The sequence below is a fragment of the Ptychodera flava genome, chromosome 13 (assembly GCF_041260155.1).
Source record: "Ptychodera flava strain L36383 chromosome 13, AS_Pfla_20210202, whole genome shotgun sequence".
Classification (NCBI taxonomy): domain Eukaryota; kingdom Metazoa; phylum Hemichordata; class Enteropneusta; family Ptychoderidae; genus Ptychodera; species Ptychodera flava.
This window is the reverse complement of record NC_091940.1, coordinates 17,577,135-17,604,677: the sequence shown is the minus strand read 5'-3', so window position 1 is coordinate 17,604,677 and position 27,543 is coordinate 17,577,135. Positions and strand designations below refer to the sequence as shown.

General features: G+C 35.6%; 1 protein-coding gene across 1 annotated transcript in view; it reads right to left on the bottom strand.

The window, feature by feature from the left end:
- Nucleotides 1-26,870, bottom strand: part of LOC139147642 (phospholipid-transporting ATPase ABCA3-like) — a 71,470-nt gene extending 44,600 nt beyond the window's left edge. Inside the window, exons 1-6 of the mRNA XM_070718787.1 lie at nt 26,697-26,870; nt 24,757-24,813; nt 8,659-8,741; nt 2,287-2,360; nt 1,229-1,260; nt 135-221 (exon numbers count right to left, since the gene is read on the bottom strand). Of these exons, the coding sequence (XP_070574888.1) occupies nt 135-221; nt 1,229-1,260; nt 2,287-2,360; nt 8,659-8,715 (250 nt within the window). The 5' untranslated portion in view covers nt 8,716-8,741; nt 24,757-24,813; nt 26,697-26,870. The remainder of the gene's footprint in view (nt 1-134; nt 222-1,228; nt 1,261-2,286; nt 2,361-8,658; nt 8,742-24,756; nt 24,814-26,696) is intronic.
- Nucleotides 26,871-27,543: the final 673 nt, after the last annotated feature.

Here is a 27,543-nt window from a genome sequence, read left to right as displayed (position 1 = left end):
TTATATTATTGTATTTAACAATTACATTGATCATTACTTTGTTCATAACAGTCGTACTTAAGAATAGTTTCTTTGTCTCCCTATGAATTCAATGACACTTTACAAAAAAGAGAAAGGTAACTTGGGAAACTTACTCAGATTTGTTTGGGGATAGTACGTCAGCATTGCACATTGTGTGGTGTTGCAGGATACCGGATCAAATTCATATGCATCAAACTTTGCTGTAAAAAAAATGGAAGAAGCATTATTAGCCAGCTCTGTAGGGTTTCTTTCTTGCAATTTTGAGGGAACGAACTATCTTAAGGGAAATTTGTGTTATAGTATCTTCTGATGGTACCCTTTTGTAATTAATGTATCATTTTTGTCTTGACCACCAACATGCATGTTACCAGGTCCATACACTCTACCGGGTAAATTCCTTAAAATTCAAGGACTTTCAAAGGTGACGTACACTATTCAATGACTTTTTAAAGTCAACAACACCATTTTCTAGATATCATTCTTACAAAATATCATTTTCAGAAGTCATTTAACATATCACTTTTTTGATATCATGACTGATCGTCTTGTCATTGTTTGAAAAACTGTGGATTATCAATTTACCGGGACCTTTCCTGGACTTATTTTGTATCCGTTGGAGGTTGTATAAATGGAATAGTACTGCTCGGTGATTCACGTCCCCAATTGTTGGTGAGTTTGTATATACATATTGCTAAAAATAAGTAATTTTTGCTGTGGCATGGAGTAAACAAATCTCACATGCCCATAACGTTAAATTGAATGCATCCTTGTTGCAAATAGGAAAGGAATAGGACGCCCATATGAATAAGACATGAGGCTTATAATATGTACTTGTATATTAAAGGACAATAGAATGCCTCAATCTTCCCTCCCATACTGAAATGCTCAATTTGTAATTTGTTTGCAAGTATAGTCATAATCAGTATTGGAGCATGGCAATTAAGCCAACAAAATAACTATTGATGGTGCACACACTGGCACACTGCATTTTAAATGTGATGTAGTCACTTTGAAAATTAATTTGTGATAAATTTTTCATGAATCCAGTTTCAGGACATTCAATATCCTTTGAAACTTTTCAACCCCTGGTTTACTATTTTGAGGCCCACTTTAAACCATTGTGGACAAAAGATTGCACGAAGTGGGGGAGATTGAGGGGTTAGGTTACAAACAACAGAATATCAAAACACTGAATGCTTATACTCACAGAAGCAATAACTCTGTGGGTCAATAAGGACTCTGGAGAAAAGAAAGAACAAAAAACAAATAATGAGTCAGTCGATCAATAACTTTATTAAGTCAACATGGAGCTTTGAACTGACATCTCCATGGATACGACTGGTAACACAGACATAACACGGCGACAACATATTGGCCAATCAGCAATGTGGTGAGAGGTTGCAGAACAAAAGCAGAATTAGGCTGTTAAAATATCACTGAGGCTATATTCCTATGACGTCTTTCAATTCCTGAAATAAAGTCTGTCTGAAACACTCGGATATAAATATGGTAAACTACAACTTGAAGAGACAGTACATGTGTTATTGTAAGGTGAACCAGATTGTATTTCTTAGTGAAAAATGTCAATGAATTTTAATATTACATGGTTTGTGTGAACTGTGTTGTAAGCTAGTAAACAACAAAAAGTTTCCAATTATTATTTTTACTTCAGTAGAATCAACCCTAAAACTCTTCAAATAATCATGAAAGAGTTAAAACTATTGATCATGTGCAAACCCAAAGACCTGTTGACTGACTTAACACTGCAGCACTGAAGTGACTTTGTAGGAACCTGCCAACAATGAATGAAATGTGAGATCTTTCATAATACAGACAAACTGACAGACTGCCAGGTATTGGATTAACTGGCCACATTTGTCTTACGACTTGCCTTTACTAGTTCAATGACTGCATGCCCAGTTGATCGATGAGGGCTCATGAATTAAAATGCACTATTATATGTATACATTGCATTCGCATCCATTAAAAGCAACAAGTCCTGAATACACATAGCAAACTGTTCATCTATCATTGCCTCTTTAATTTTGTGATTTCCACGGAAATTAATGGAAAACGATATCAGCATGAAGAATTTCTATCTTTCTATCAGATCAAAAATCTGGTGATCTGCAAATATTTACATTTTAGTTCTTATTATGGAGATATCATTTTTTAACACAAAAACAAAAACAAGAATGGATAATTCAATTCTTTGAGATTCACATGATGCACATGAAGACAATGGTTGATGATGAGAGCTCTTACCTTGCCAATATCAGCAATGCAACACACGCTACAGGGATAATGATTTCAAAAACTGTTCCAATTGGTCGGCGAATCTGTTCAGATACACACATTTGATGGTTAAAAATGTTTACAATGTACTTGAACAAAAACATATCTGATGGACAGTCTAAAATAAACCACCATCCAATTAGTAGAAATAATAAAGAAGGGGGCAAGCTATATAGCTACACTGGGAGATAATCAGTCAGTAATTTCTTTCTTTCCTCCTACAGCAATTTGTGTCAGCCTCAGGCCACGCCACAGATATGCTAGATCTACGGAATAACCTGACTTACTCAAGTAAAATTAGCTACGAAATTAAAAATTTCAAGTAGATATCAGAATTATAGATGTGGTTGTGTAGAATGCACCTCAGGGACAGATATTTATAGACTCTCAGACCTTTACATATTGTTTTGGTCTACAACTTGTGCGGGCTCATTTTGAAGCTTACGCAGTAAATGAAGTTTTCACTGGCTTAGTTAAGTAAATATCAATAATTTTGTTTTTCCCCATAACGGTGGGATGGCGGCCATTTTGAATTTCAAACATCAGTAAATATTTGGTAATTTGTTCCTCAAAAAAGAACCATGACCCCTGATTTAAAGGGGAATGATTGAAAGTTTCAATGAGGAAAATTTAAGCAAAAGTTTAGGAGAATCTGATTAACAGCATACAACAAAGAAAATAATCGTGACATACCGGTATATTAGCTATACATGCATATAGGACAAATTTCAACAGAATGGCGCTATGTTGGGATACACGATGTTTTCATGGTTGTACGAGTACATCAATTATAATCACAAAAAAGCTTTTTTTTACAATCAAGCAAGAGTTGCTTAGGGCATTCCTCATGTGAACAGAAAATGAAATTCATTTTTCATGAGCAAAAATACCTGCATGTTGGTGATCTGATGAGTTGATGATGTTGTATGTCAAATACGGTAAACACCACATACTATATAATGTAATCTGAAGTTTGCAGTTTTTGAGTTTTCAATTTGCATGCAGCAACATACTGGTCAAATGATCACAGACCATTATGATTGATGGTTAAATGCAAGAATGCAACTCAACTTTTCCGTCATCTTCAGGACAAGAGACATGAGGGTTAAAATTTCTATATTTTGATATGCTCTGATAGAAATTTTATACTGATTCACCAACTGATAATGATATAATTGCATGATTGGTGCCGTAATGTCATTTTACTTTTCTTGACAGACAAGAAATTGTGGAAATCTATACTAGAGAGAAAAAAAACTTCATTAAGAAGTTTGGCTGCTTGATATCAATCTAAGTCTTATCACGTAGTCTACTTTGCCAAGCCTACATATATGTACAGTCTCAATCACACATAGAAGTGTGTTAGTTCTCATATAATTCCATCTGACTTAGAGTGGAAAATTCAAAGGTCAATGCAAATATTGGGTCCAAAACTTCAGATCCCTATGACTTACTACAAATTGCTACTCCCTGCCCATTATGTATGGTCTCTGTGTGAGCCACATTGCAAAACACCATTTTCGTGAAAATACATTGAAAATTTTATAGAATGCATATCTGTACCAAATTTATTTTCTTGACCTCATTTTCCAACAATGTTTGAGGATGCAGAAAAAAAATTTAACCTTCTATTCGTACAAAACAAATTTTTACTAAAATTATGAATGATGCCAAAAGTGGCGTTTTCCGGTGAGTTCAATTGCAGTGTCAAAATGTTTTCAAATGCTAGTCTCTGCATCATGACTGTGTGCTGGGCGTTCCCCAACAGCACCTACTTGCACATTAATCATCAAGGCCTATAATAGTATATGCACATCTAAGAAGCATTCTCTTTTGTGTCTGTTAACAGTGTTCTTGGGTCCTGTTGCCAGGGAGACAATCTTTCAAGCAGGAAAGCAGGGATTTTCATAGAAATTGATGTATACTTGATACATGTACAATGGTGCAATGAGAGGGATTGGGGCATGGTCACCGTATTTAAACATTATATGTCACAACCAAAGACTGTATACCACAAACATCATGTAAACTGCACAGGGAAACACTGATTATTGTAGAAAGTCTGTGCTTGACGCATGTAAAAATCTAGAAATGAGTCACAGCTGGGGGCATGGGCACATTTGTATCCAGCTGCATGAAATAGTCCTAGACTGCTTGTCACAAACAATGATGAGAATGTTCAGTGAAAAACCAGCATTTCTGGTCAAATCTAATTTCATTCATCAGTAAGACAGGGTTTGAAAAAAAGATACTATCTCACTGCTTCTATATTTAGTATATAATGTTCATATTTTAATATACCGGTATACGGTATTGTATTATTGTACTGCGTTAATGTTAAGTGTAAATAAAGCTTGGCTCAACCTCTTTTTCCCTATTAATAGATTATAAGTAAAAAAATGCCATCTTTCTCCACATCACATCTATACAGATATACATAAGAATATGCGTTGTTTTGTCAAACTTGAAAATTCAATGCACTAGCTCTGAGTCTGATCGAGTCTCAATCTTCATATATGCATCATACATTTTTCCAAACTGAAGTAGGAATTATTGATTTGGTGCCATACACCATACTTCTCTTGAATGCTTGAAGTATCTCCTTCCAATGGAAAGACTTGGGAGTATGCACACGACAAACACCCCAACAATAATTGCCTTTCTCCGAAATGAAAAATTCAATATTTTATCGCTGTGATATTCAGGACATGATAGAAGACTACTTTGAAACAACAGTTGGTATATTCAGTATTATTGAAAAACTCATCAGAGTGACCCTGATATCCAAAAGTGAAGAAAGCAAATCATATAGTACAAAAGCTGGCATTTTTTTCTAGTTTTGGTTTGTTCTCAAATCATACAAACACTTAAAGATTAAATCAAGATTCTGAAATGTCACAAGGCCACCACAAAGGTGATTTTCTCTTTCAAAATCAATGAATGGTTACTCATATAAATATCGATAAATGATTAATATTTTTTCTGTGGTGTTTTGCAGTGTCAAAGCCAAATAGTTGACTATCTTCAAGTTCATCTCAATTCCTAGTTTCAGTCCTTAGTATACACAGTGACAGAAAGGAGACATCTTTCTGGTGTTGAGTACAACAAAATTTTCTTGTCAAATCATGTTTGATATTATATGTTTCTTAACTGTCGGTATAAGCTCAAGTTTTGAGTTTAGTTTTCCTTAACAAATTACAATGATCTGTTTTTATGCTTGGTATCATAGATGTAAAATAGTGTGCAAACTCTACAACCATTTCTGTTGTCCCGTAATATGATAGCATCAATGCTACTGGAAACCCTGATAACAGGTAACTTTACATGGGTAATGCCCATTAACACTGAATGATTATTCATTTCAATTGTCACAATGACTATTGATGACTTCTTTGATGAAAACAAATTACGGCCAATTATAGGCAAAAGCAGCCATCTAAATTTTGTCACAATTAACTTCTCTCTTCACAGCATATAAAATTTGTTTTAAATTTCTACAAAATTATAAAAATATTCCTTATATTAAATAGATGTGAAATCTATTATTATTATTGTACATTATTTCATAAAAAGAAAAGAGAAGCTTTTTTGCTGTAAGTATTGTATTGGGTGAATGTACTTCAGGAAGTGCGGTTGCAGCCGGCTGGTTTTTGGAAATCAAAGCAGATTTCGGTTTCTCGTGTGACAAAGTTGCGGCGTGCAGTGTCCTTCGTAGTGTTTTTCTTGGGCGTATTTCCGTTTGCCTGTCGTTTATCAAGGTGATACAGTGATAAATGGAGGTCCACGGAACCCCATGTGATTGAGTCCGTCGCCTGTTTCTTGCGATACTCGTGATCATACGATAAAACTGATGATGTCGTAAAAGATTGCGCGTAATCCCTGATGTTAATTGTGTGATCGAGGTACGCCAATGTGTCCTTCGTGGACATGCCGCGGTTAATCAATGTCTTTAAGATTCGGGCGTTGGCTGATATCCACTGAGGAAGGGAAACTTGGTCAGGTTTCGGTCTACGCTTGGCGGTCCGCATAACTAGCTTCATGTCCCCTTCCGCTGCTAGTTCCGTCTCGTCGGAAGAGTCCAGCGAAGCAGTCTTTGTGGTTATATGGTCCGGAATCAGTAATGGTTTACGCTCATCCTTCGTTAGATTTTGGGATGTGGTGCGCTGGTCCGATACAATGTCTTTTAGCGCGTCGTTGCTGAAAGCTTCGAGGAGTTTGTTCAGCTCTTCATCTTTGGCGAGGGACTTTGTACTTGTAGTCGCCCCTGATGTTTCTGTCCCGTGTGTAGGTTGGTCTTGAGGTGCCTGTTGTTTTGCCGGTTTTGCGTCTAAGTTGTTCCATGCCCAGCGGAGCAGTCCGCGTTGGCCTATAGGCAGTTTAAGTCCGATGATGTCTTGATTGTTGAGCCGCTTCAGGACATCGGTTGATGGGATGCCTTGTGTAGTTAGCACGTCATGTGTATCCTCCGTTAGGCCTGCTGCCTCACACCATTCGCGGAAACTTTGTGCTTTGTCTGACATTGTTGCTATTCGTTGGCGGGAACAATAGCTTTGAGGGCGAAGCCAATACTGATTAACTATTAAGTGGCCTCGTCCGGAGACCGTCCCACTCACAGCCTCGAACCCGGCCCATTTAAACTACAATAAAACAAGTATTATTGTTCACTCTAGAAATCTCTGTGTACTTTAAAGACGTTAGCACAGCATTCACATATGACAGAATTTCAACTTGCATCACGACAACAATTGTATTCAATGGCTACAGAGCGATTTTGCTGGATTATATCAAACCGCATGAAGCTATAGTCTAAACTGACCACTCAACTACCCTGTTTTAGCTGGTGGTTCAGCATGAATGACTGAATTCATTAATCATCTAGAGTTGGCTTCAGATGCTACTCAATATCCATGACAAATTTCGACTGACTGACTGACTGACAGTGGGGCAGACTCATTCATTCAATTCTGTAATTTTCACCAAATGTCCTTTTTTCACTTCAAATGTCTATTAGTGTTATTGAAAAATCTGCATCTGGAAAATTCATGACATAACATGATATTAAAGTGTCTCATTTGGTATGACCTGCTGGCTGGTGGTATCATAGGCCTTAAATTTATGTCCATGTGATAATCAGCAATGGTGAATGGTTATGTGTTGCTCTAGGGAGTGGGTTAATTGCCAAGTTCAGATGCAATTCTACGTGCAATCCCTCATTTCTATTTCACCTGAACATTTCTAATACACATTGAAAGACATAAATATTTCCTCAAACTTTCCATTATGGATCTTTAACTGTTCATTCGAAATCAAGACTAAAAACTGGGGGTCACCATACAAAATTTTGTACAAGGGACACAAATTACACAATATTTCATGACACTTGAAATTCAGAATTGCGTCACATCCTTGTGTTAACTCTGAGTGAAAAAATTAATATTAATATTTATTTTTAAAAACGATAGGCCAGTAAAAACTTTATTTACTTCACAAGCTTCAAAATGAGCCCCAAAAAGTGGTAGACCCAAAAATAATTGTAAAAGTTTGCAAGTTCAAATACCTATCCTTGATGCCACCCCGTTTACACTTATGAAATCTTCCATGCAAATATAAAGTTTTGGCAAATGCTTCGCAGCTGACACGGGATGAGAAGTTATACATACATCTTTGATTGGCAGATGGTGAGCAGGTACTTTGGATTACTAGCACAGCTATAGGTGGTACGGTAAATATGTTTGTAGTCCGACTAATTTAGTGTACGGTGACATGTTAACTATGTTAATAAAATTACCACTAAGGATCAAGGGAACTACAGGGGGAACTAAAAGGTAGAAAGGAGAAAGCGGGAAGAGGGAGTGAGAAAATATTCAGCCCTTTGAACAGATGGGAATTAGGCATAGCAAGAGCAGGAGTCTTTTGATAGATGGATTGCGGAGGAAAGGATGGCACTGGGTAGAAATGAACGAGAATGAAATGAACAGGAAACATACTGAGGGGATGAAATTGAGCAATTACACAAACATAGCCAGATCAGTCAAAGTACAGAGCTTCATAAATTAAACTATTGGTGAGGGGGGAGGGGGGAGCAGGTGAGAACTTTCAAGATGTTTGCTTCATCAATTCTTCAGACAGTTGGTGTCCATATATCTTCTTGAAAGAAGTTACAGGATAATGCACGATGTATATTAAATGCGTAACATTACAGGATGTAATGATGCGTGATAACAAACGTACTCCACATGGGAAAGGATAATGATATAAACAGAGCTGTTCTGCTGACTAGTTATAGCCTCCAGAGATTTGGCAGTAAAATGAAATAAGATGAAATTAAATTTCAAAACATACCTGAAGAATGAAATTCTTCCAAAGTAACAGCCGAAGCTGTCTTGCTGTAGCGCCCATCTTCTACAGGTACTTGATTAGATTGTCTGTGAAGAGACCCATTCAAGCATTTGATTATGCGTGACATGTCTCCAATGGCAACCAACATCTCCATAACAACACAAATTTTTTAAAGTAAGATTAAAAAACATCTATTTTAGCTAGTGATACCTGTGATGGCTGTGATATTTACTTAATAATCAGTTTTTCTTGACAAAACGTTCAAATCAACTAAAATAAGCTAATTAAGTTTGCGACAAGAGGGTCTTTTATTAAAAACTTGTCAACTTTCTATTTAGTTATTTCAAACTGAGAATAACTATGTTATCATTATCATTAAAATATAAAAGTTATTCATATTTCAGTGGGATTTACGTCCAAGTACAGGTATTGCAAATTGCCTGAGATACGCAAAAGTTGAGAACAGTGTACACATGCAGGTATGATCTATCATTATCAAAGTCAAATCTTATGAGCAAATTTGAGATGTTTTTAGAATACCCAGAATACTAACTATGTACACAAAGTGGGTTGCACAATCACATGCAGACTACCGTAATTAGGTACGTATGATTATCCAACACTTCAGATGAATGTATACACACGTGCAGTGAAGAGATTATTGTTCAGTAGAATTACTTTGTATGAATTCACTGGTTTTTGATTGGTATTTGTTCACTGCATGCTTCACTTATCATGATACATCTATTTCAAATTTTTTTGAAAAAAAAAAATCATGATATCCTATCAGAATTCCCCAGATTTTATAGAAATCTGCTTTGAGATCAAAGCTTAAATCAAGAAGTTTTGTCCACATTAAGTGTTGTTTACATTGACGATATAGAGGAGGACTCATTCTGACCAGTAGTACTAAAATTGGCAGGTGTGAGAGGAAAGCCAAACACTAATGAGTAAGGCGGTGTTAAACACGTCAATTTGGGTTAATTTCTTCTTGCATGAGCTCAGCAAGGCCCATTTAAGGTAGTATGCGCCTCGAAAGTGAAAGACTTAAACTTTTGCTCTAACTTTCCTCAAGGAATCTTTCAACCACTCTCTTTCAAAATCAAGAATAAAAATAGGGGGTCACCATGCAAATTTTGGTTCTAGAGAAACAAATTACCCAAGATTTACCGATATTAGAAATTCAAAATGGCCGCCATCCCTGTGTTAACTTTATGGAGAAAAGTAAAAATTTTCAAATTTCAAAAAACTAAGCCGGTGAAAAGTTTTCTTTCACTAAGAGCCTGAAAATGAACCCCCACATGTGGTATATCAGAAGAGAATTGTAAAAGTTTGAGAGTCCAAATGTCTGTCCTCGAGGTGCGTTCTACCTTAAGTCCTAAAAACTCACAGAAAATTCCACTTTTTCAAAAAATTTTGACTTAAAGAGAAGGTTTGCCCTGCAACAGGAACATGCAAGCAAAGATGAAATATACATGTACAGAACAATTATGAGAAAGCGTTCAATTACAGTGTGTGCGAGAATGATGATACGACAAATCATACTTAAATGTGACTTGGGTGGTTTCTTCATTTGTATAATGAAACCCCTAGTAGATATTATCCGCTGGAAATTGTTATAAAATTGCATGAACAAAGGTCCTGCTGTCAAGTAATCATGTGATAATATAAGCACAATAGAGAAAATGCTGACTGTTCACGTACCGTACACTGTGTGTCGTCTGCTACTTGTTTGGTACATGTATATAGCTGCATGTGTTTGTGGTTGGGATGACACACTTTTTGCAAAAAAATATGATTTAAATTTACCCAAAATTAGTTCAGATGACTATCAAGTACCATCTGTGTTGAAGATTCGATGAATGCAAGTTTATGCTTCAGGTCATATTTTAGAAATATTTGTGAACATCTTTTTTTTTTATTACACACTGTCACAAGATTGAAAACAATATATCCTACATATTGAATATCAATGGTCTGTCATGTACTGGCCCTACACTTGATACACGGCATATATGGTATATTATGATTGGTAGTTCTAGTCAAGGTTAGTGAAGGAGAGATTGTAGAAGACAAAAAGTATGTCCAAGTACGCGACTTATGAACTACAAGAAAACTTTAATAGCCTAGCTATCTTCCAATGAGTAGCATGAACACTCAGAAGCAAAAAATTTCTCCCGGCTTTCAGTATCTCAAACTGAATACATGCAAGTCTCTGTATGTGTAATGCTAGCGAGATCCTTTTAGCTTTCAGGCTATGTTATTGAATGTTTCAAAACTGGCCTTGCATATGTTACATTTTGAATTATACTGCCTCAAAGTAAATTACTGCATGGTGAAACCGGTGAAAATGTAACTACAGATGCCCTTGTCTTGTCAATGTTATATATATTATCATGTAGAGCTGCACGTATGCCGTCCAAAAATGGCAAGACATTAAAGGGCTTATAAACTATGAGACTGATTCTCTAGCTCCGGTCCCATTTCCATGGAGATGCCAAAAACTGTGTCCTTTCCTCCAGCCAAACATCCATGGAGATGCCAACAACATATCTTTCCGACATGAAGGAGTGATTCAAACATGTGGCTCATATGTGCTAGCTTTCATTTAGCTTCAAAGTCACACAAAGCAATTAATATATCTGATGACATTTAGTGCCATTGGCATAGTGTGAACACGACACCACACCAGAGATCTGCAATTTATCCATTGGCAAGATTTTTTGATCTTGTCAACTGAAAAATCCTTTTTTTTAAAAGAAAATCTCACCGATGAGATTTGTGTACTAACGCTGCAAGACTTTCGCAGTAAAAACACCTTTAAAATGTGATTACAAATGTTGTAGAACAAAGGGTTATCGTACAACCTAAAACCCTCACAATTTTGATTCACCTTCTGAGGTTTGAATTTTGATTTGTGATTTAAATAAATACTTTATATATTTGCTTGCAAACTTTCACTGAAAAGCCAATCTTACCGCTGATAAGATTACCATAGATGGGGTATATCAGAGTTGTAGTAATAACATGTGGTAAGATTTAAAAGAATACAACATTATTCACTGGGCCAGCTAGTAGCTGTAACTTATGATAATTTTTTTCACAGTTTTTGTAATTTCATTGTCCATTTTCTTGCCCTACTCCCCAAAGCATGTTGAGATACAGTATGCAGCTTGTCAACTCAGCCTGTACATGTGTCAACCACATTGCTCTCATTTTAACAAGTGATTTCTCATCCCGACTACAGTAAATTGTGGTTCCGGCTAGAATAAATTCTGGTCCAAGCTAGAATTTAAATGTAAACAATGACTGAGCAGTGCAATTTTACACATACATGTGTGGACTTTTGTTGACAAGCTCAACTTTACAAACATTTCAATATGCTAAAGAAGTACCATAGAACAAGAACTTGTGATTAATATACGAAACAATAATAGTGAAAACTTAAATAAGTTAAATACAGCTACTGGCCCTTTAAAATGAGGTGAAATAACAATTTTTTTCTTTAAACGCGTGGAAAACAATCATTGAGTCATACAAGTTTTTCTCCCAAAACAATGAAAAGAGCCTGAAGTGAGATATTAGCAAAGTGTAAAATTAAAAAATGTCAAATAAACGGATGATTGATGAAGGAACTTGCTTCCTCCTATGTCAATCATTAGGAAATGTGTGGTATGAGATTACTTGTGCTAAAATATCAACAGCTGTGAAGAATTCTTATGTCCTACCTGTAACTAATATGCAATATTGTAGTTCACTCGAAATTAGCCTGTTCTTTCTAATTCTCATAGTTTATCCACTGTCACGTGATTTCAAGCTTATATAAGGTCTGACCTGTCCTACTTTGGCCACTCTACACTTTACCACTTGAACTTTCACACGCAAACCAAATAAAGTACAAGATTCTGCATTTAACAGCCGGCATCAATGGCTTTCATATTCAAATTTGACAACTAGGTCAGAGAGGCCGTCAATCATAGCGGCTTGACTGGGAGTGGCAAACATGGTGACATTTATGAATCAGTGGTTGTTGGTGATATCGTCGTCATATTTTATTTGATATCACATCACGATTCCTCAATGAGCATGAAATTATGGCAATAAAACCTTGTCTGATATCTTAAAATTCATTTTTCTTCACATCAAACCACCTCATCATTCGTGCAATATATGAATTCAAACTCTATTTGTAACAATATTATGTTCATGGAAAATTAAAAAAAAGACAAACTGGTTGTTTATGCACGGTAACAACAAACTGAAGGAGATGACTACCAGATACATAAACAATGTAGTCTAGAATAGTTTGGTAAATAATGGTACCTCATACTAACATATAGCATGGTACAGAATGGTAAGGAATGCACCATGGCAGGTCTACTTTTTGCAGTAATTGGTCCACCAGAGTACCTGACAGATATACAACCAATGTGGAAACTATGGAAAACCTATGACATATATGACATATATGAGCTTATACAGTTTTCTGATCAAATGTATTTCATTTGTGATCGGTGTTGATGAAAATCAACAGGTGTCACCATGGTGTACGCCCTTCTATCTCAACTTGCAGACACAATCATGTGATGTGTGACCCCTATGCATGTCAAATTTTATTGCAGGTTTAGTGAATATACAGTCTATATATAGTCCTTAGTGAGTTCAAGTTCCTGCTCTGTTTTGTTTTCCTGTTACTTTGAAACGTTCATTTTCAAGGCTACATGTACTTGTTGTTATGTGCAAAAATATACTACATGTACAATATATTATATATGTGACAAAAATAAAAAGGCATGAAATTGTTGCATCAGAATGAGAAGAAATAACATGTATTTTGGGTTGAAACCACCAAATCCTTCCAGAAAATGACTTACAATGACTTGTGAGATGGGGTGAAATTAAAACAATATAAAATCATTGTGTAAACCATTACTAAATTATCTATAAGAACAGCTTTCAAATGTACAATGCAAACATCACTACCTTCCACTGCAAGTCATTTTTTAAATTAGGACTATGAAGTCAATCGACAAATCACATTTAACTCAAAGTACCTGATTCACAATTTTTAAGAAGAGGTGGCCATAAAAATAGGCTTATATTTGTAAATAGATTTGGTACACTTGCCAATTAAAATGTTGCAAAATAAAAGTCAGAGAGCGCAGAGCTGCTACCACCATTACTCATATTACACCCTACCAGGATATAAATTCACAGCTTGTATCTCCCTTTGAACAAAATTACAACATGAATAATATATGTGCAATCCATTTGCCATGCTATTAATAATTATTCTACAATTTATACAGCAAATTCAAGATGAATCAAACAGTATATCAAATTTTAAACTGTTGAAATTGAACAAATTATCCCCATGAAGCCAGTCTTTGATAAAATATGGTAGCAACATCTCTGTTAGAAATGACTTGGTATTTTAATATTATCTGAAAGCACATGACATATAAGGAAATAGAAATTTTCTGATGAAATTTTTTTTAACAACATTTGATTTGACATAAAATTTTGTAACGCAAACCATACAGACAGTTATATACTTGTGTACAATTTGTATTATAGATAGGTAGGGGCACTAAATCTCTGTCACTAACCCCAATCAACTTTTATAGCTCATCAAACCTACACTGAGTGCACGCACCAACTTGAACTTGCGAGCATTTGTTCAACTATATATACCTATATTACATATACTGGTACACTGAAAACTTGACGTACTATAGTCTGTGGTATTAGACCAGGATTTCAAGGTGCTGATAGTGGTATATGAAATGTATATATTTAATGGCAGCTATAGTGAAATGGGAAACAACTTGAAGAAGCACGTACATTCTTTTAAAAAAGTACGCTATTTATAAAAGCTTACGTAGGTCTAGCAAAGAAGAAGTAACACGTCTAGCTAATAAGGTCATTCTGACACCGGCCTTTTTTTTACAGCCACCATTACCACAAGTATGTAAAAACTGATTAAATATTAATATCTGACCCCCAAACAGAACAACTATACAGTTAAATAGATTTCTTAGCTTGCACACTGTAAAAAATGAGAGACTTACTTCTTGTTATGGTTGCTATATTACAGCTAATAAGATGTCAACACCTCAGTTGCCGGTAAATTGTCCTATGGAGCACCATATTAGACTCACGGTCACATGTCATACAGTCATACCATTCAAATATGCCTGTCACCTTTAAAGCACACATTCATTTTACTTGATCACACTTGGCAAATGATTTATTACTGTTTAGTTATTGTGTTGACACAACGATAAAAACATTGCTCAGTGTTCAGCTGCCATACTATGCAAATTAAATGCACGGATGGAAGCCAATACGGAGTTGTCAGAGACAGGTGAAAGACCTTTTGTGACTCAAAAACTAAAGCATTGACCGTCATGGTAAAGGTTTTGAATCAGCTTCAATGTGGATGATCTTATAAATTACTTGCAAGATTGAAGAATGTTGAATACTAAGAAGTCACAATAGCATACTGCAATTTGACACAATGCTAATGTCATCATGCTCTTTATTCAATGTGAAAGGCATGCAAAGATGAAAGGAAAAAGTAGTTGCATCGCTGATGTAATTTATAATAAATAACATTAGATCGTAACATTGGAATATATATATATATATATATATATATATATATATATATATATATATATATATATATGCATTAAAGTACGTCTATTTATCTTAGTAATTTTTGTTGCTGTTCAGTATTGAGTTGGCAATGTTGACACAATGTTTTGTCTGAGTAGAGACTTAACAAGTTTGAGTGCTGTAATTTTTCCCACCAAAGTTTCAGTGCAACATTTTACTAACTTTTCAACTTACTGAAAACTAAGTTTTTTGATAATTTTGGGCCAAATGGATGTCGTATTTCATCAGCCATTGTGTTTTAACAAAATTTTGGCAAAAATTCTGAAAAAATTGACTGGGGTATATTTTATAAAGGTGACAAAAAGTGACTAAGCGCTCAAAGGGTTAAAAAAAAAAATTAACAGGTGAACAGATGTCTACAAAAGAAGATTATAATAGACAAAAAAAATACTGCAATTATACGGTGTCGCTCAAATTTGATCAGAATTGGTATATACCAGTATGGGTTACCAATGATCAACAGTAAATGTTGTTTCTATCTGTTCAGTGCAGGAAAATTCTACGTTGATGTTATGACAATGATTTCTGCACAGTACAACCAGAAAAACAACAAGAAATATTTAAACCAGAAAAGCAAGAATGACAAAAGTAATTAAGGTCTGAAACTTTAGGTACTGGAGAACTTTAGCAACATGCATAGCATAGCCCCCCTCAGTTTGACCATAGACGGTCTTCCTCCCCTCTAATGACGGTCTTCCTCCCCTCTACTGACGGTATTCCTCCCCTCTACTGTCTATGGTTTGAGCAGGTCTGTTAATATGTAACAGTTCATAAACAATGACAGGAAATGACTCAAGTCAGGGGAGTAAGCCTGTTTCAAGCCTGTTTCAGAATTTCGCTTTTTCTTACCTCATTTGCACATTTTTGACACTGATGTATTCATTTGAACAAATTCACATCTCAACCCCTACATCTACCTGTACACCAAATACTGAGACGGTAGCTTTGGCAGAATGGGAGCCTTTGTGTGTGACGGACATACATCCGCACATACCCACAAATATACAGACATTAGACTCATCATATAAGCTCTTTTTGGTATTTATATATAAAACCAAATATGAGCTAAAAACAACATAAAAAGAAAAATTCTTCTTCTTATTTATGTTGTTGTTCTGTCTGAAATTTTTGAGACTTTCAAAATTCACCTACAAAAATGGCAACATTGTTACCTTGTCATCATCAAGATTATTCATACTTCACAGTATATTTCAATGACTTTGATGTGCTCATTACCAGCTTTTTTCACACCTCTAGTACTTTTCAACACCCTATAGCTAGCTATTTATAGTGCTGCATTTCAACCTTCCTGTCAAATCCAGTATGTGCACTGCTGTAGGCAAGTGTTTTGTTGGAAACATGTCTGTCTTCTCAATCCCATGAGAAGAGTGAACTTCGGTAATTCAATCAAGGTTAGGATTGATAACGTTGTAGTATAAAAGTCATATGTCAAGGGGTCAGAACAGTAAGATGTAAGGATTTATAAAAAGACAGGCTCAAAAACAGATCAAATTTCTGCATTTTTCTGTCAACAACAGCGAATATCATGGACATATTGTTATTCAGACAGACTCTATTACAATCACGACCGATACTACCATGGCGCAATGTTCTGTGATGCAAGCTGCTGTAGCTGCAGCTGCAGTACTTCTGGGAACACACAGAAATATAAAACAAAGCATCAAATACATAATGTAGTCCATTATAGAACAGATGCTTGGACGGTGTAGAAACACTGCCGACTGAGCAAATTAGATATTATTGAATGACAGCAGTGAAGGTATGTTTATTTTGTCAGTCTTGATATGTTTTCAAATCATTCTGACAATGAAACATTATGGTGACTTTGATGACAATTTTCATTATTTCGTCTTTACTCCCCAAAGTATGTTGAGATACACAGTATTTAACTAGTCAACTCAGCCTGTAGAGACTTGGTTGTTATTATTGACAGATAAATTCTATTCTGAACAAAAATTCAAATGTAAACAATGACAGTCTGATATCACACACAGTGTTGACAAGATGAGTGGAGGTGGGTGTTTCAACATGTTGGGGGAGGGGGAAGTAGAACAAGAACTTGCAGTTGACATACAAAACAAATGTGGTGGAAAAAATCAACAAAGGTTAAAGCTACTGTCCCCATAATTAGCCATACTACTGTGCAATCGAACTCTCATTGGAAGCATGTATGCATAACTTTCTAAATATCGTACATCATTGAAGACGCCTCTTCTTACTTTTTCATTGAACTTTTGAAAAAATTCAATGAGAAAAGTATAAACATGAAAAGAAATTGAAATTTAATAAATTTCACAGTTTCATCTTCAGAGATCATCTTTTCCCTGTAACTTGTCTTTTATTTGAGAGTTAGGATTAATAATGGACACTTTAAGATGGTGATAATGATTTTAACTTCTAACCTCCACTGTAGCAATTTGTGAAATTCAAATTAAAGATATGATGAAGATTGGTACAATAATGCTTCACAAGCAGCAAACCAAAGTGTTTATGATGCAATTATTAGTACTACCTCCGTACATGATTAGTCGTATTCATTTTCATACCGGTCCATTGCATTTTGCACAAAAACTACTGGTTGCACAACTCGGGTATAGCATTAGGCCATGTCTCTTGATAACTCAAGACAACTCAGAGCATTGTGTTACCAAGACAATGAATACAGAGTTTGGTAATTAAAGAAAAAATTGTTGCGTGATAAAAGAAGAAGAAAAAAACTTTGCAACCAGAAAATCATGACTCAACACAAAACAAGCACGTATTAAGTTTTGATGCTAGACAGTAAGGTCATCGCAATGAAATTCGACAGTTACCGAAATGCAATAATTTCTTTCCTATCTGTTAATGATGACTGGAAAAATAAATACAACAGAAGTGTCATGATACTGTTTAAGGCTAGTACCCGGAATTTTTCTAGAATTTTTCCACAATTTTTGTTCTGCATGTCAATTGCAGTTTTTGTGCTACTCCTCATAGCATATTGAATCAGCTTGTATTTAGCTTGCCTACACAGCAATGTGTAAAACACACTGTACATGTATTGTTTACATGTCCATTTGACTTCTGCTCGGGACCGGAATTGTCAACAATAACTATGCAGTCATACACAATGTACATGCTGAGTTGACAAGCTGAATACTGTGTATATCAACATGCTTTGGGGATCAGAAACTATAGTTGGCATTTAAACGAAAATAGTGAAAACAAAAACATTATAATTGTAGCTACTGTCCCTTTTAATATCATTCATGCATATTACTGTGGGATTTAATTTCACTATTTTGATGCTTTGGTCATTTTCACTGGGACTTAAATTCACTGACTTTGTGAGTAATAAAATTGAATTTTACTGTTATTTGACATTTTTACTGAGGATTAAATTTAGTGTATTTCATCTGTTAGTGAAAGTAGTGAATTTAATCCAAGCCAGTGCTTTTGCAGTATTTTGATTTCAACTGGGCAGTATCTGACTACCGAAAGATTTTAATCCACACATTGTTGACAATTCTAGGCTAATAATGTTCAGAATATTCACTCTGGCATTTCATGAAAATGGACTAAAAATTACCTACATCATTAAAGTCTTTTTCAATTCCCCAACTCCAATGGATAGATTCATGACTTACTCAAATAATACAATTGGCTTCTTATCCGCGATCTCATTACTGTAATTCATATTTTCTCATTAGTTTTCTTTTCCTTCAAAGCCACACTAATGCAGCAGATCAGTTACAAAAACTTGTGTTTTTTTGTTCCAAAGCCAGTGCTTTAATGGCAGAATTAACTCAATCCATAGGAATCATGTTACAAATATGCCTTGAGGTTTTTTACTCTAAATTTCCCCTTAGTTATCATTATCCTATTAATTTCTGCCTGCTTTGATTCAAACCTATTCAGGGGCAGTCAACAAAGTTCTTTGTGCAAAAGATGTCAGTAACAGTGATTTCACAACAGACAAGCAAGCAATTGTCTTTCTGTATCAGTGGGTAAGGTGGCCCACCGAACAGGTGGTTAACATTTCTTCATATTTAATATGGCAGACAAAAAAATTTAATTTTTGTACTGGTGGGCAACTACAAGTGGGCAAGGCATAATGATAATGATTCCATTTTAGGGAGTTTGCCTATAGAGAGGGGAAAATATGTGGCAGCAGGAGACTGCTATAGGGGAGCGAGATTTTAATGAGTGATTTTAATGGGTAGAGGGAAAGCAAGGAGATTTCCTGTCGGGCAGTTGGGAAAACTATAGCCAGGAAATTGTTAAAATTTCAAATGAACTGAGAGGACAGTTCTGAACCCGGAACAATTATTTTACACACTTCCAAATTTTAGATATAGGGTAAACATTTAGTCCAACGTATATTGTAAATTGACAATAACTTATTAAAATAAAAGGTGATTAACATACTTTACATTTAATGAATACATTTGCTTAGGAAATCCAGCAAAACAGACCAATTTTAAACGGAATACCATTGATTTTTACATCATGTAAAGACAACGTGAACTAAAAGTTGTCAGAATCACCCAGCTGACTGCCCCGTAGTTTCTAACAGAAGTCTCCTGCATTGCCTTGATGGGGATAGGTGAAACTTTATCATGCTTCTTATTAGCTAACTACTTTCTGCCTCCCTAGTTGCCATCCACTTTCTACCTACGACATCATTATCTGACAGTAGATTGTACACAAAATTTTAAAATATTTAAACTCTTAATTTCAGTCATCTTTATAAATGAAGCTAAAATTATTGCTGGCAAGTGATTTCTTGCTGGGCAGGTATTCTACTTTTTTTCTCAAGTCAGCTGCCAGAATAAGCTTATTAAAGAAATGTTGTTGCCATCACAGAACATGACTTTCGATGACTTGAAGAAAGAAAAAGACCCGGATCAGGGAATGCCAAGGATTGCTGAGGGTACAATGGCAGGAACTGGGGGAACTTTTTGTATATGGAGAGGGTAAGCGAGAAAATGTGTTCAAATAACGAGTGTCATTACACAAATGGATGATTTCTAACCAAAACTAATGTGAGAAATACGACACCAATCATTGTTGATGGGTCAGTATTAAAAGGTGTTGTGCAAAAATGCATGGTTAATAATGTGACTTCCAATGTCGTCAACAGACGTGATTGACTGGACAGCAACAACTGATGGACCAATTTACTGCCATCTCACATATCGCATTACCATCAGAGTTATTAAATTTGTTTCCTTCCCTAAAACTTATATATAATCTTCATCATCTTGATGGATTTGAGTGCCCGGACTTTGATTACCAAAGTCCAATTGACAGTGTTCTTAGTACTGGGATCTGATGTCAACCGTACACAAAGTGAAATTAATTCCAATACTACTCACTACCAGTGTAACATTCTGTGCTGCTGTGCAAAGTGAATGTCGTCTGTCTGTGAAAGACTTTGTTGAAACAGAGGTCAAATGTAAATACTGAGAAAAAAGCACTGTAAAATTTTGAGCCAACGTAACACACATGCACATGAACCATGTGTATACCAGTATATTGACTTGAAAGTATGAAAATCAAGAAATTGACAAATTTGACAAAAATATATATATATATATATATATATATATATACATATATACATATATATATATATATATATATATATATATATATATATATATATATTAAAACATTTTAAGTGTTCTGGTACCGGGATGCCACACTTGATAAATATCTCATGGTTCTATGGTTCTGATCTATCAAAACTTGAAGTGAAAAATCAGTTGTATAATTCCTTTGGCAATTTCCATGACAACAACATACATGGACACTGAAGTGAATGTAGGTCTTCAAGGGGTTCTATGACTTGCTCGGAAATTATCTTCCTGTGTTACATAATGATAATGCCTCGAGGTTAATTTTAGTCAGCAGATGAATTTCATGATACTTTGGAGCCTTTGCTCTTGGGGACTGTACAATTTACTGTTGTCTGACACTGCTTGTGGAGAAAACCGTTATTGTTGAAAAGTAACACTTGTCAGATTGTTCAAATGACAAATTACAGTAGGGCTAATGCAACTTAATTCCTCGAAAAACGTAACAAAAGTAACTGCTTTTCAGTTAAAAAGCTTTTAATTATCTTGATAATCAGCATACTAATTAGTCAGTGGATATATAAACTAGATGATTAAGGTGAAATTGTCACTTGTTGAAAAGTAACACTTGTCAGATTGTTCAAATGACAAATTACAGTAGAGCTAATGCAACTTAATTCCTCGAAAAACATAACAAAAGTAACTGCTTTATTAATTATCTTGATAATCTGAAATCAGCATACTAATTAGTCAGTGGATATATAAACTAGATGATTAAGGTGAAATTGTCTCTTTATATAGCCGTATACCTCGAATCGAATACATGTAAATTGGTAATTCATACCTGAATGATGGCATTCACTGTTATTACTACCAGTAGTTTTGCCAGATAATCAGTGATAATTGGCTGAGACTTAAAAGACACAAAAATTAAAATGACAAGAAGATTAATTTTATCTATAATGTGCCGTCAATACACACATCAGACCGTTTTACATCATATTGTCACAATTAATTATGATGTCAACAGGATATCATGTACTCAACTGCTTTGCTATGTTCACAAAATTGAAATAATAATTTCAACAATTATTGTTCATACAAGACGGCCAATGAACTTCATTAATCCTTGGTTTGGGGATAGGATTGATGAATAAAGTCAAGCCTATGAAGTGTGCGATTATGTGAGATGTGGCTTTTTTACTTCAGCTTGTTGTAAATCTTACAGGCCTTTGTTCGTGATCAGAACAAACGAAAAACTGCCATTTTATACTGACATCAGTGCTGTGAAAGCAGTTTTGATACGCGGATTAATTCTACACCTTTTGATCATAATACAAATTCAGTATTCTCCCCATACCAAACAATTTTTTTTTCATAAAATGTATTTTTATTTCACACACAGTACTGTTGTAAATGTCCCATCTTTCATGAGTTAATGGCCCATAAAATCCTGTTATTCACTGTCATGTGGGAAGATGAGTAGGTCACACTGACCTTGAAACGACCTACGTGGAGCATATATAATGAGCCAGAAGCCACAACAGGGCAAATTTGTTCTTTGTATTTATAGATCTATAGCCTCAATATTCTTTGAAGTGTAGCAATGACACTTCTTTGCAGTGGATAGAATTCAAACAGCTTTAGAGGAGAAATTTTTACTGAATCATAGCAGGTGAGACTAGTGGCGTATTGACTGAAATCATGAGCAAAACCATGGTCTGCTGGGTTCTGGTTTAATGTCACTTGTGACTGCTCAAATATTTGAATAGCGCACTGAGTGGTACGTATACGTACCACTGAGTTCATGGCACAGACTGGGAGAGAAAGTCACGCATCAGCGAACATGGCCTGATCATCAGAGAGTTAAGTGAAAGAAGTAAACTATATCCAATATCATGCAATATGAAAGATTTCTAGCCCTCTGACAAGGATATAGTAAAGTGGACTATAATAGAATACCAGGAGAATGTGAGGAATTTTGTAGGAATTTTACCCTTATGCTTCAGTAGACACAAAGCCAATAAAACCAAGATGACTATACTCTCATTTCTCACAACTTAGAAAGGTCACATCTGAAGATATTCAACTGAGACTCTCAACAAAAGAAAACACCCAACTGAGACTCAACAAAAGAAAACACCTAAACTGATATGCCTTTCAGTACCGTTGCAAGCTAAAATACTTCTTATATATATATCATTACTTTCTTCGAAATAATGAGCTTGTTTACTGAATTTTTCACTCATAATTTGTTTTGTTTTTTTAGCACCTTTTATGAATTCTATACTCTGATCTGACATCAAATTCATTTGTACACACTAACAATCTATGAGAATCTCTACTGAATTATCCTGTCACCACCGTGGTTTGGTCTCAACTGGATGTTATGAACGGTGACTGTGGACCTGCATGTTCACAGGAAATAAAACCACTGAGGTATTCACAACAGTCTTTCTTGGGCACTTACTTAAAAATTACGCCACGCAACAGAGACACTGCATTCTATGTTTCTACAGTAGTGAGGAAAATATCAACTACTGTGGAAATAAACCATTGCTCCCTGCAGTAATGACATTGAATGTATGGGTAAGCCTTAATTTATCAGTTTTATAACAATTATTTTACAACAAACTAATACGCTTTGCCAGCCAATGGAATATTCTGGAGACAATGTTTTATTGACATTTCTATTACTGGTAGTGGTAACAATAGGAATAGCTTGGCTAATACAAATATCGCCCACTACTTACCTGTTCATGCCGTTGTCATGGCAATATGGCTTGATGCTTTTGTCAACGTCAACGTCAGTATCAGACATAATGTCAATAAAGGATTTCAATAATGGAACTATGATAAAAAATTTAACATTTCCCTATTGTGATATTTTTTACTTCTGTAATATACACTGTTGTGACAATTATAATGTAGAAAGCTGTTTTCACTTTTACGACTACAATCATACCTGACTGTAATTCTTAACTAGAATAGGAAACCAAGGGTGCTATCACAAGTATTTATCTTTTCTTTTGGTACAGTAGATCATAATTCATTTATGATCTTACATTTATTAGATTTCTAAATATGATTTTGTACAGCTTTCTGCCAGTCATTAATTAATGTTGCATACCTTCGGCAGTGTCTAAGGTTTATCATGGGTATGGTTTCATTCTCATAAACCACAAGAAACTGGCTGCTTGTTTGTTTGCTTGTTTATATGGGTTTGTTTATTTGTTACATATATTTTCCATGTTCACTAAAGAACCAAGTTAGGAGTTGTGTTCATGTTTATAAATAAAGAACGGTGTGTGTTCATCGTTTTTGCTTGTTTTTTGTTTACAAATGCATAGTCAATAAATGACACTTTGGTTTCCAATATAATCCAACATTTGCAATAAAGCACACCACTCCTTTGTCACAAGGAGGTATAGGCACTCACTGTGTCCACCACTCTCTCTAAATACTTACCCTAAACGGCAAGTATTTTGAACCAGAGTTCCCTGTGATAGCACCAGGTTATTTTAATATCTTATACACTGCATGTCTCATGAACTTAGGAAAAAGCCCATCTACCAGCGTTTTGCAATGACACACTTGTTAAGTATGGATATTCCTGAGGATGGTACATAAACCTGGTAGACTTGATATTATCCATCAATGCATATTTTTCAAATGTGAGATAAAAATGCTGTGAAAGTTTATTCATAATGTACTACGGGCAATCATGACACACAGTTGGAACACACATTGACCGCTACAGTATAGTAACTCTGAAAAATACACAATAGGTGTAAGGTAATTAAGACCATTCAGAGAACAGAAAATGTCAGCTACAAATTACCTGGACAGTGTTTTCCCCTTCTTCAACTGCCTGAATTGGTGAGAGTGTCTTCAGCGCCTACGAAAGATGAAAGAATTTGGATTTCCGTCACATATCAGAGATGCCTGGTCGACACTCTGCACAATGAAAAGTGATGTTATGTAACGCTATATAACTGCTAGGGGTGACGCAGTTATGCAGGGTCACTATGGCCTATAATCAATAGCATGAGTAGCACATTCACTCACCTAGGTAGTCACATATAAGCCTCAATGTCACTTTCACAGGACATATCATTTGCATAATGAGGTCACAAGACCTTTTCACATGGGTGTGGAAATACATGCAGACTGAAATGGATTCCACATCATCCCGCTGTAGAAATATCCAGAGTCCATGGCATTGTTATAACTTTGTAAACAACCCTTTGAACAATATCGTTTTATACTTGTGTTTAACTGACGCCTTGGTCTAAGGGAAGGAAGGTACACACAAGCTGGATTCACAGTATATTATTATTGCATAGCATCCAAGTTGATGAAACAGAAAGTGGAAATGCTGCAGTATTTATCGACTGACTGAAGGACCTGGCCATACATATACTCTGTATTTTATGTTTTTAATAATGTGAAAGGCATCTGGAAATTATGATTGACCATTGAGATCATTACAGCACCCACAATGACTGTTTATTGTTTGAATAGGTGGCGTTCTTTCCATTTTTCCATTTTTTATTACATTTGTTTGAAAGTCCACATATTGGAGGAAAGTTTTACTTTAATCCTGCATGCAAGTTGCAGGCAAAACACTGTCAGATAAAGACAGCAAAATTTTACACCACTATGCACCTAGCAACACAGACAGTACTAGCATCAGAAAACAGGACAAAGCATAAACAGATGTTAACCCTTATGAGTGCCAAAGTCTATTTTTGTCCCCTTTATAAAATAAACCGCAGTCAATTTATCTCAGATTTTTGCCAAAATTTTGAGAAAAAAACTGTAGCAAATGAAATGTGATGTCCATTTGGTCAAAAATTATAAAAAAGGACACGAAAAATTAATAAAAATTGGTAAAATATTGCACTAAAATTTTGGCAGGAAAAAATTAGTGCTCAATTAACACTGCCCACGGAGGAGGGGAGAGAAATGTTATCTTGCAAATTTGCTTGAGAGAGCACTTTGTCAAAATAAACCTGACAACTCAGCTGTGACATCGCTACTAATTTTGATAATTTCAGACAGCTTTTCGAGAATACATGATTTATCCACACTTTGTAAAAACTATAATGCAAAGGTCACTCTGATATTTATTTCACAAAGAACCTAAATTTTGCGCAATATTCCCTATTACAGCGCGACATTTTCCACTTGAATTTTCTTATGAAATTATAGATTATTGCACGCCTGTGAAAGGTGTTATCAATTTAATGAGAAGTAAAATAAAGTTTGAGTTTCCAAATGTCATTCTTCTTTTTGGGAAAAATTATTGAACGCTAGATGCAAATTTGACATCAAAAACCGACAGAAAAGTATAGACGTGATTTTTCATGTTGAGCAAACTTGGAAGAACGAACATCGTATTTAATATGCAACTTCAAATTTGCATGTACACTAAAATTTTACAAAAAATCTCACAATATTCCCCAATATTTTCCTTCGTTCACAGTGAAAGAAAATACGAGTGACGTACGTACTGACCATGTCACGACGCACTAGTCAAACATGAATGGTGACACAGTCTTTCAGTAGCGACTTCTCTTGAGACTTTTTTGGTTATAACATGTTATTTGTTAGAAACTGCAACTTGGCTGTAGACTACCGTGATCAATACCTCGAGTCGACATCGAATGCGGCCGGCCCTGTGGTCAGATCGGCCAGGCTGGACCAAACTGGCGAAATTTTATCATTAGAGCAAGCAGGTAAGAGCGCGCGCATGAGCACGCGATCGAGTGGACTTACCTGCACATATTCAGTTCCGTAACTCAGCATTACACTAAAGGGTACACTAAACGTTTCAGAAATGCGAAGGATGCACACACTGCATTAGTTGAGAAGGAGCGTTGACCTCGTCCCTCTTTGTTATAATAGTCAACAGTACGTTTTGATGTTGGTTGTTGTACACACAGACACTAGTCACTACACAACTCTCGATTTCAGTCTCCTGCACAATCCAAAACTGTGGTGGCGCACTTGCACGACACGTTACTGTCGCTGACTGTCGCTAGCTGCAAGCAAGCTATTAGAGTAACCACAGGGTGTTGTCTAAATGTCCGTCCCCAGGGGTGGGTAGGTGTTTCGTTGTATCGCTAATAAAGATATATTCTACCAACCTTTGGTGTTTCGGTCTTAACTTAGCACTGCCCTTGACAATCTTGCGTATACGTTTTATCAACATGCTGCGTCTATTATCTGATGAGTTTGAGTGCCTAATTAGCCAAAGTAATCAAGGGTAAATTACTAATCTGTGGACGCTCTCACCAGATTATCACCGGATTAAATTTGACAAAATCAATAACGAACGCACCAGCAAGGTAACATGCTGCGTCTATTATCTGATGAGTTTGAGTGCCTAATTAGCCAAAGTAATCAAGGGTAAATTACTAATCTGTGGACGCTCTCACCAGATTATCACCGGATTAAATTTGACAAAATCAATAACGAACGCACCAGCAAGGTAACATGCTGCGTCTATTATCTGATGAGTTTGAGTGCCTAATTAGCCAAAGTAATCAAGGGTAAATTACTAATCTGTGGACGCTCTCACCAGATTATCACCGGATCAAATTTGACAAAGTCAATAACGAAC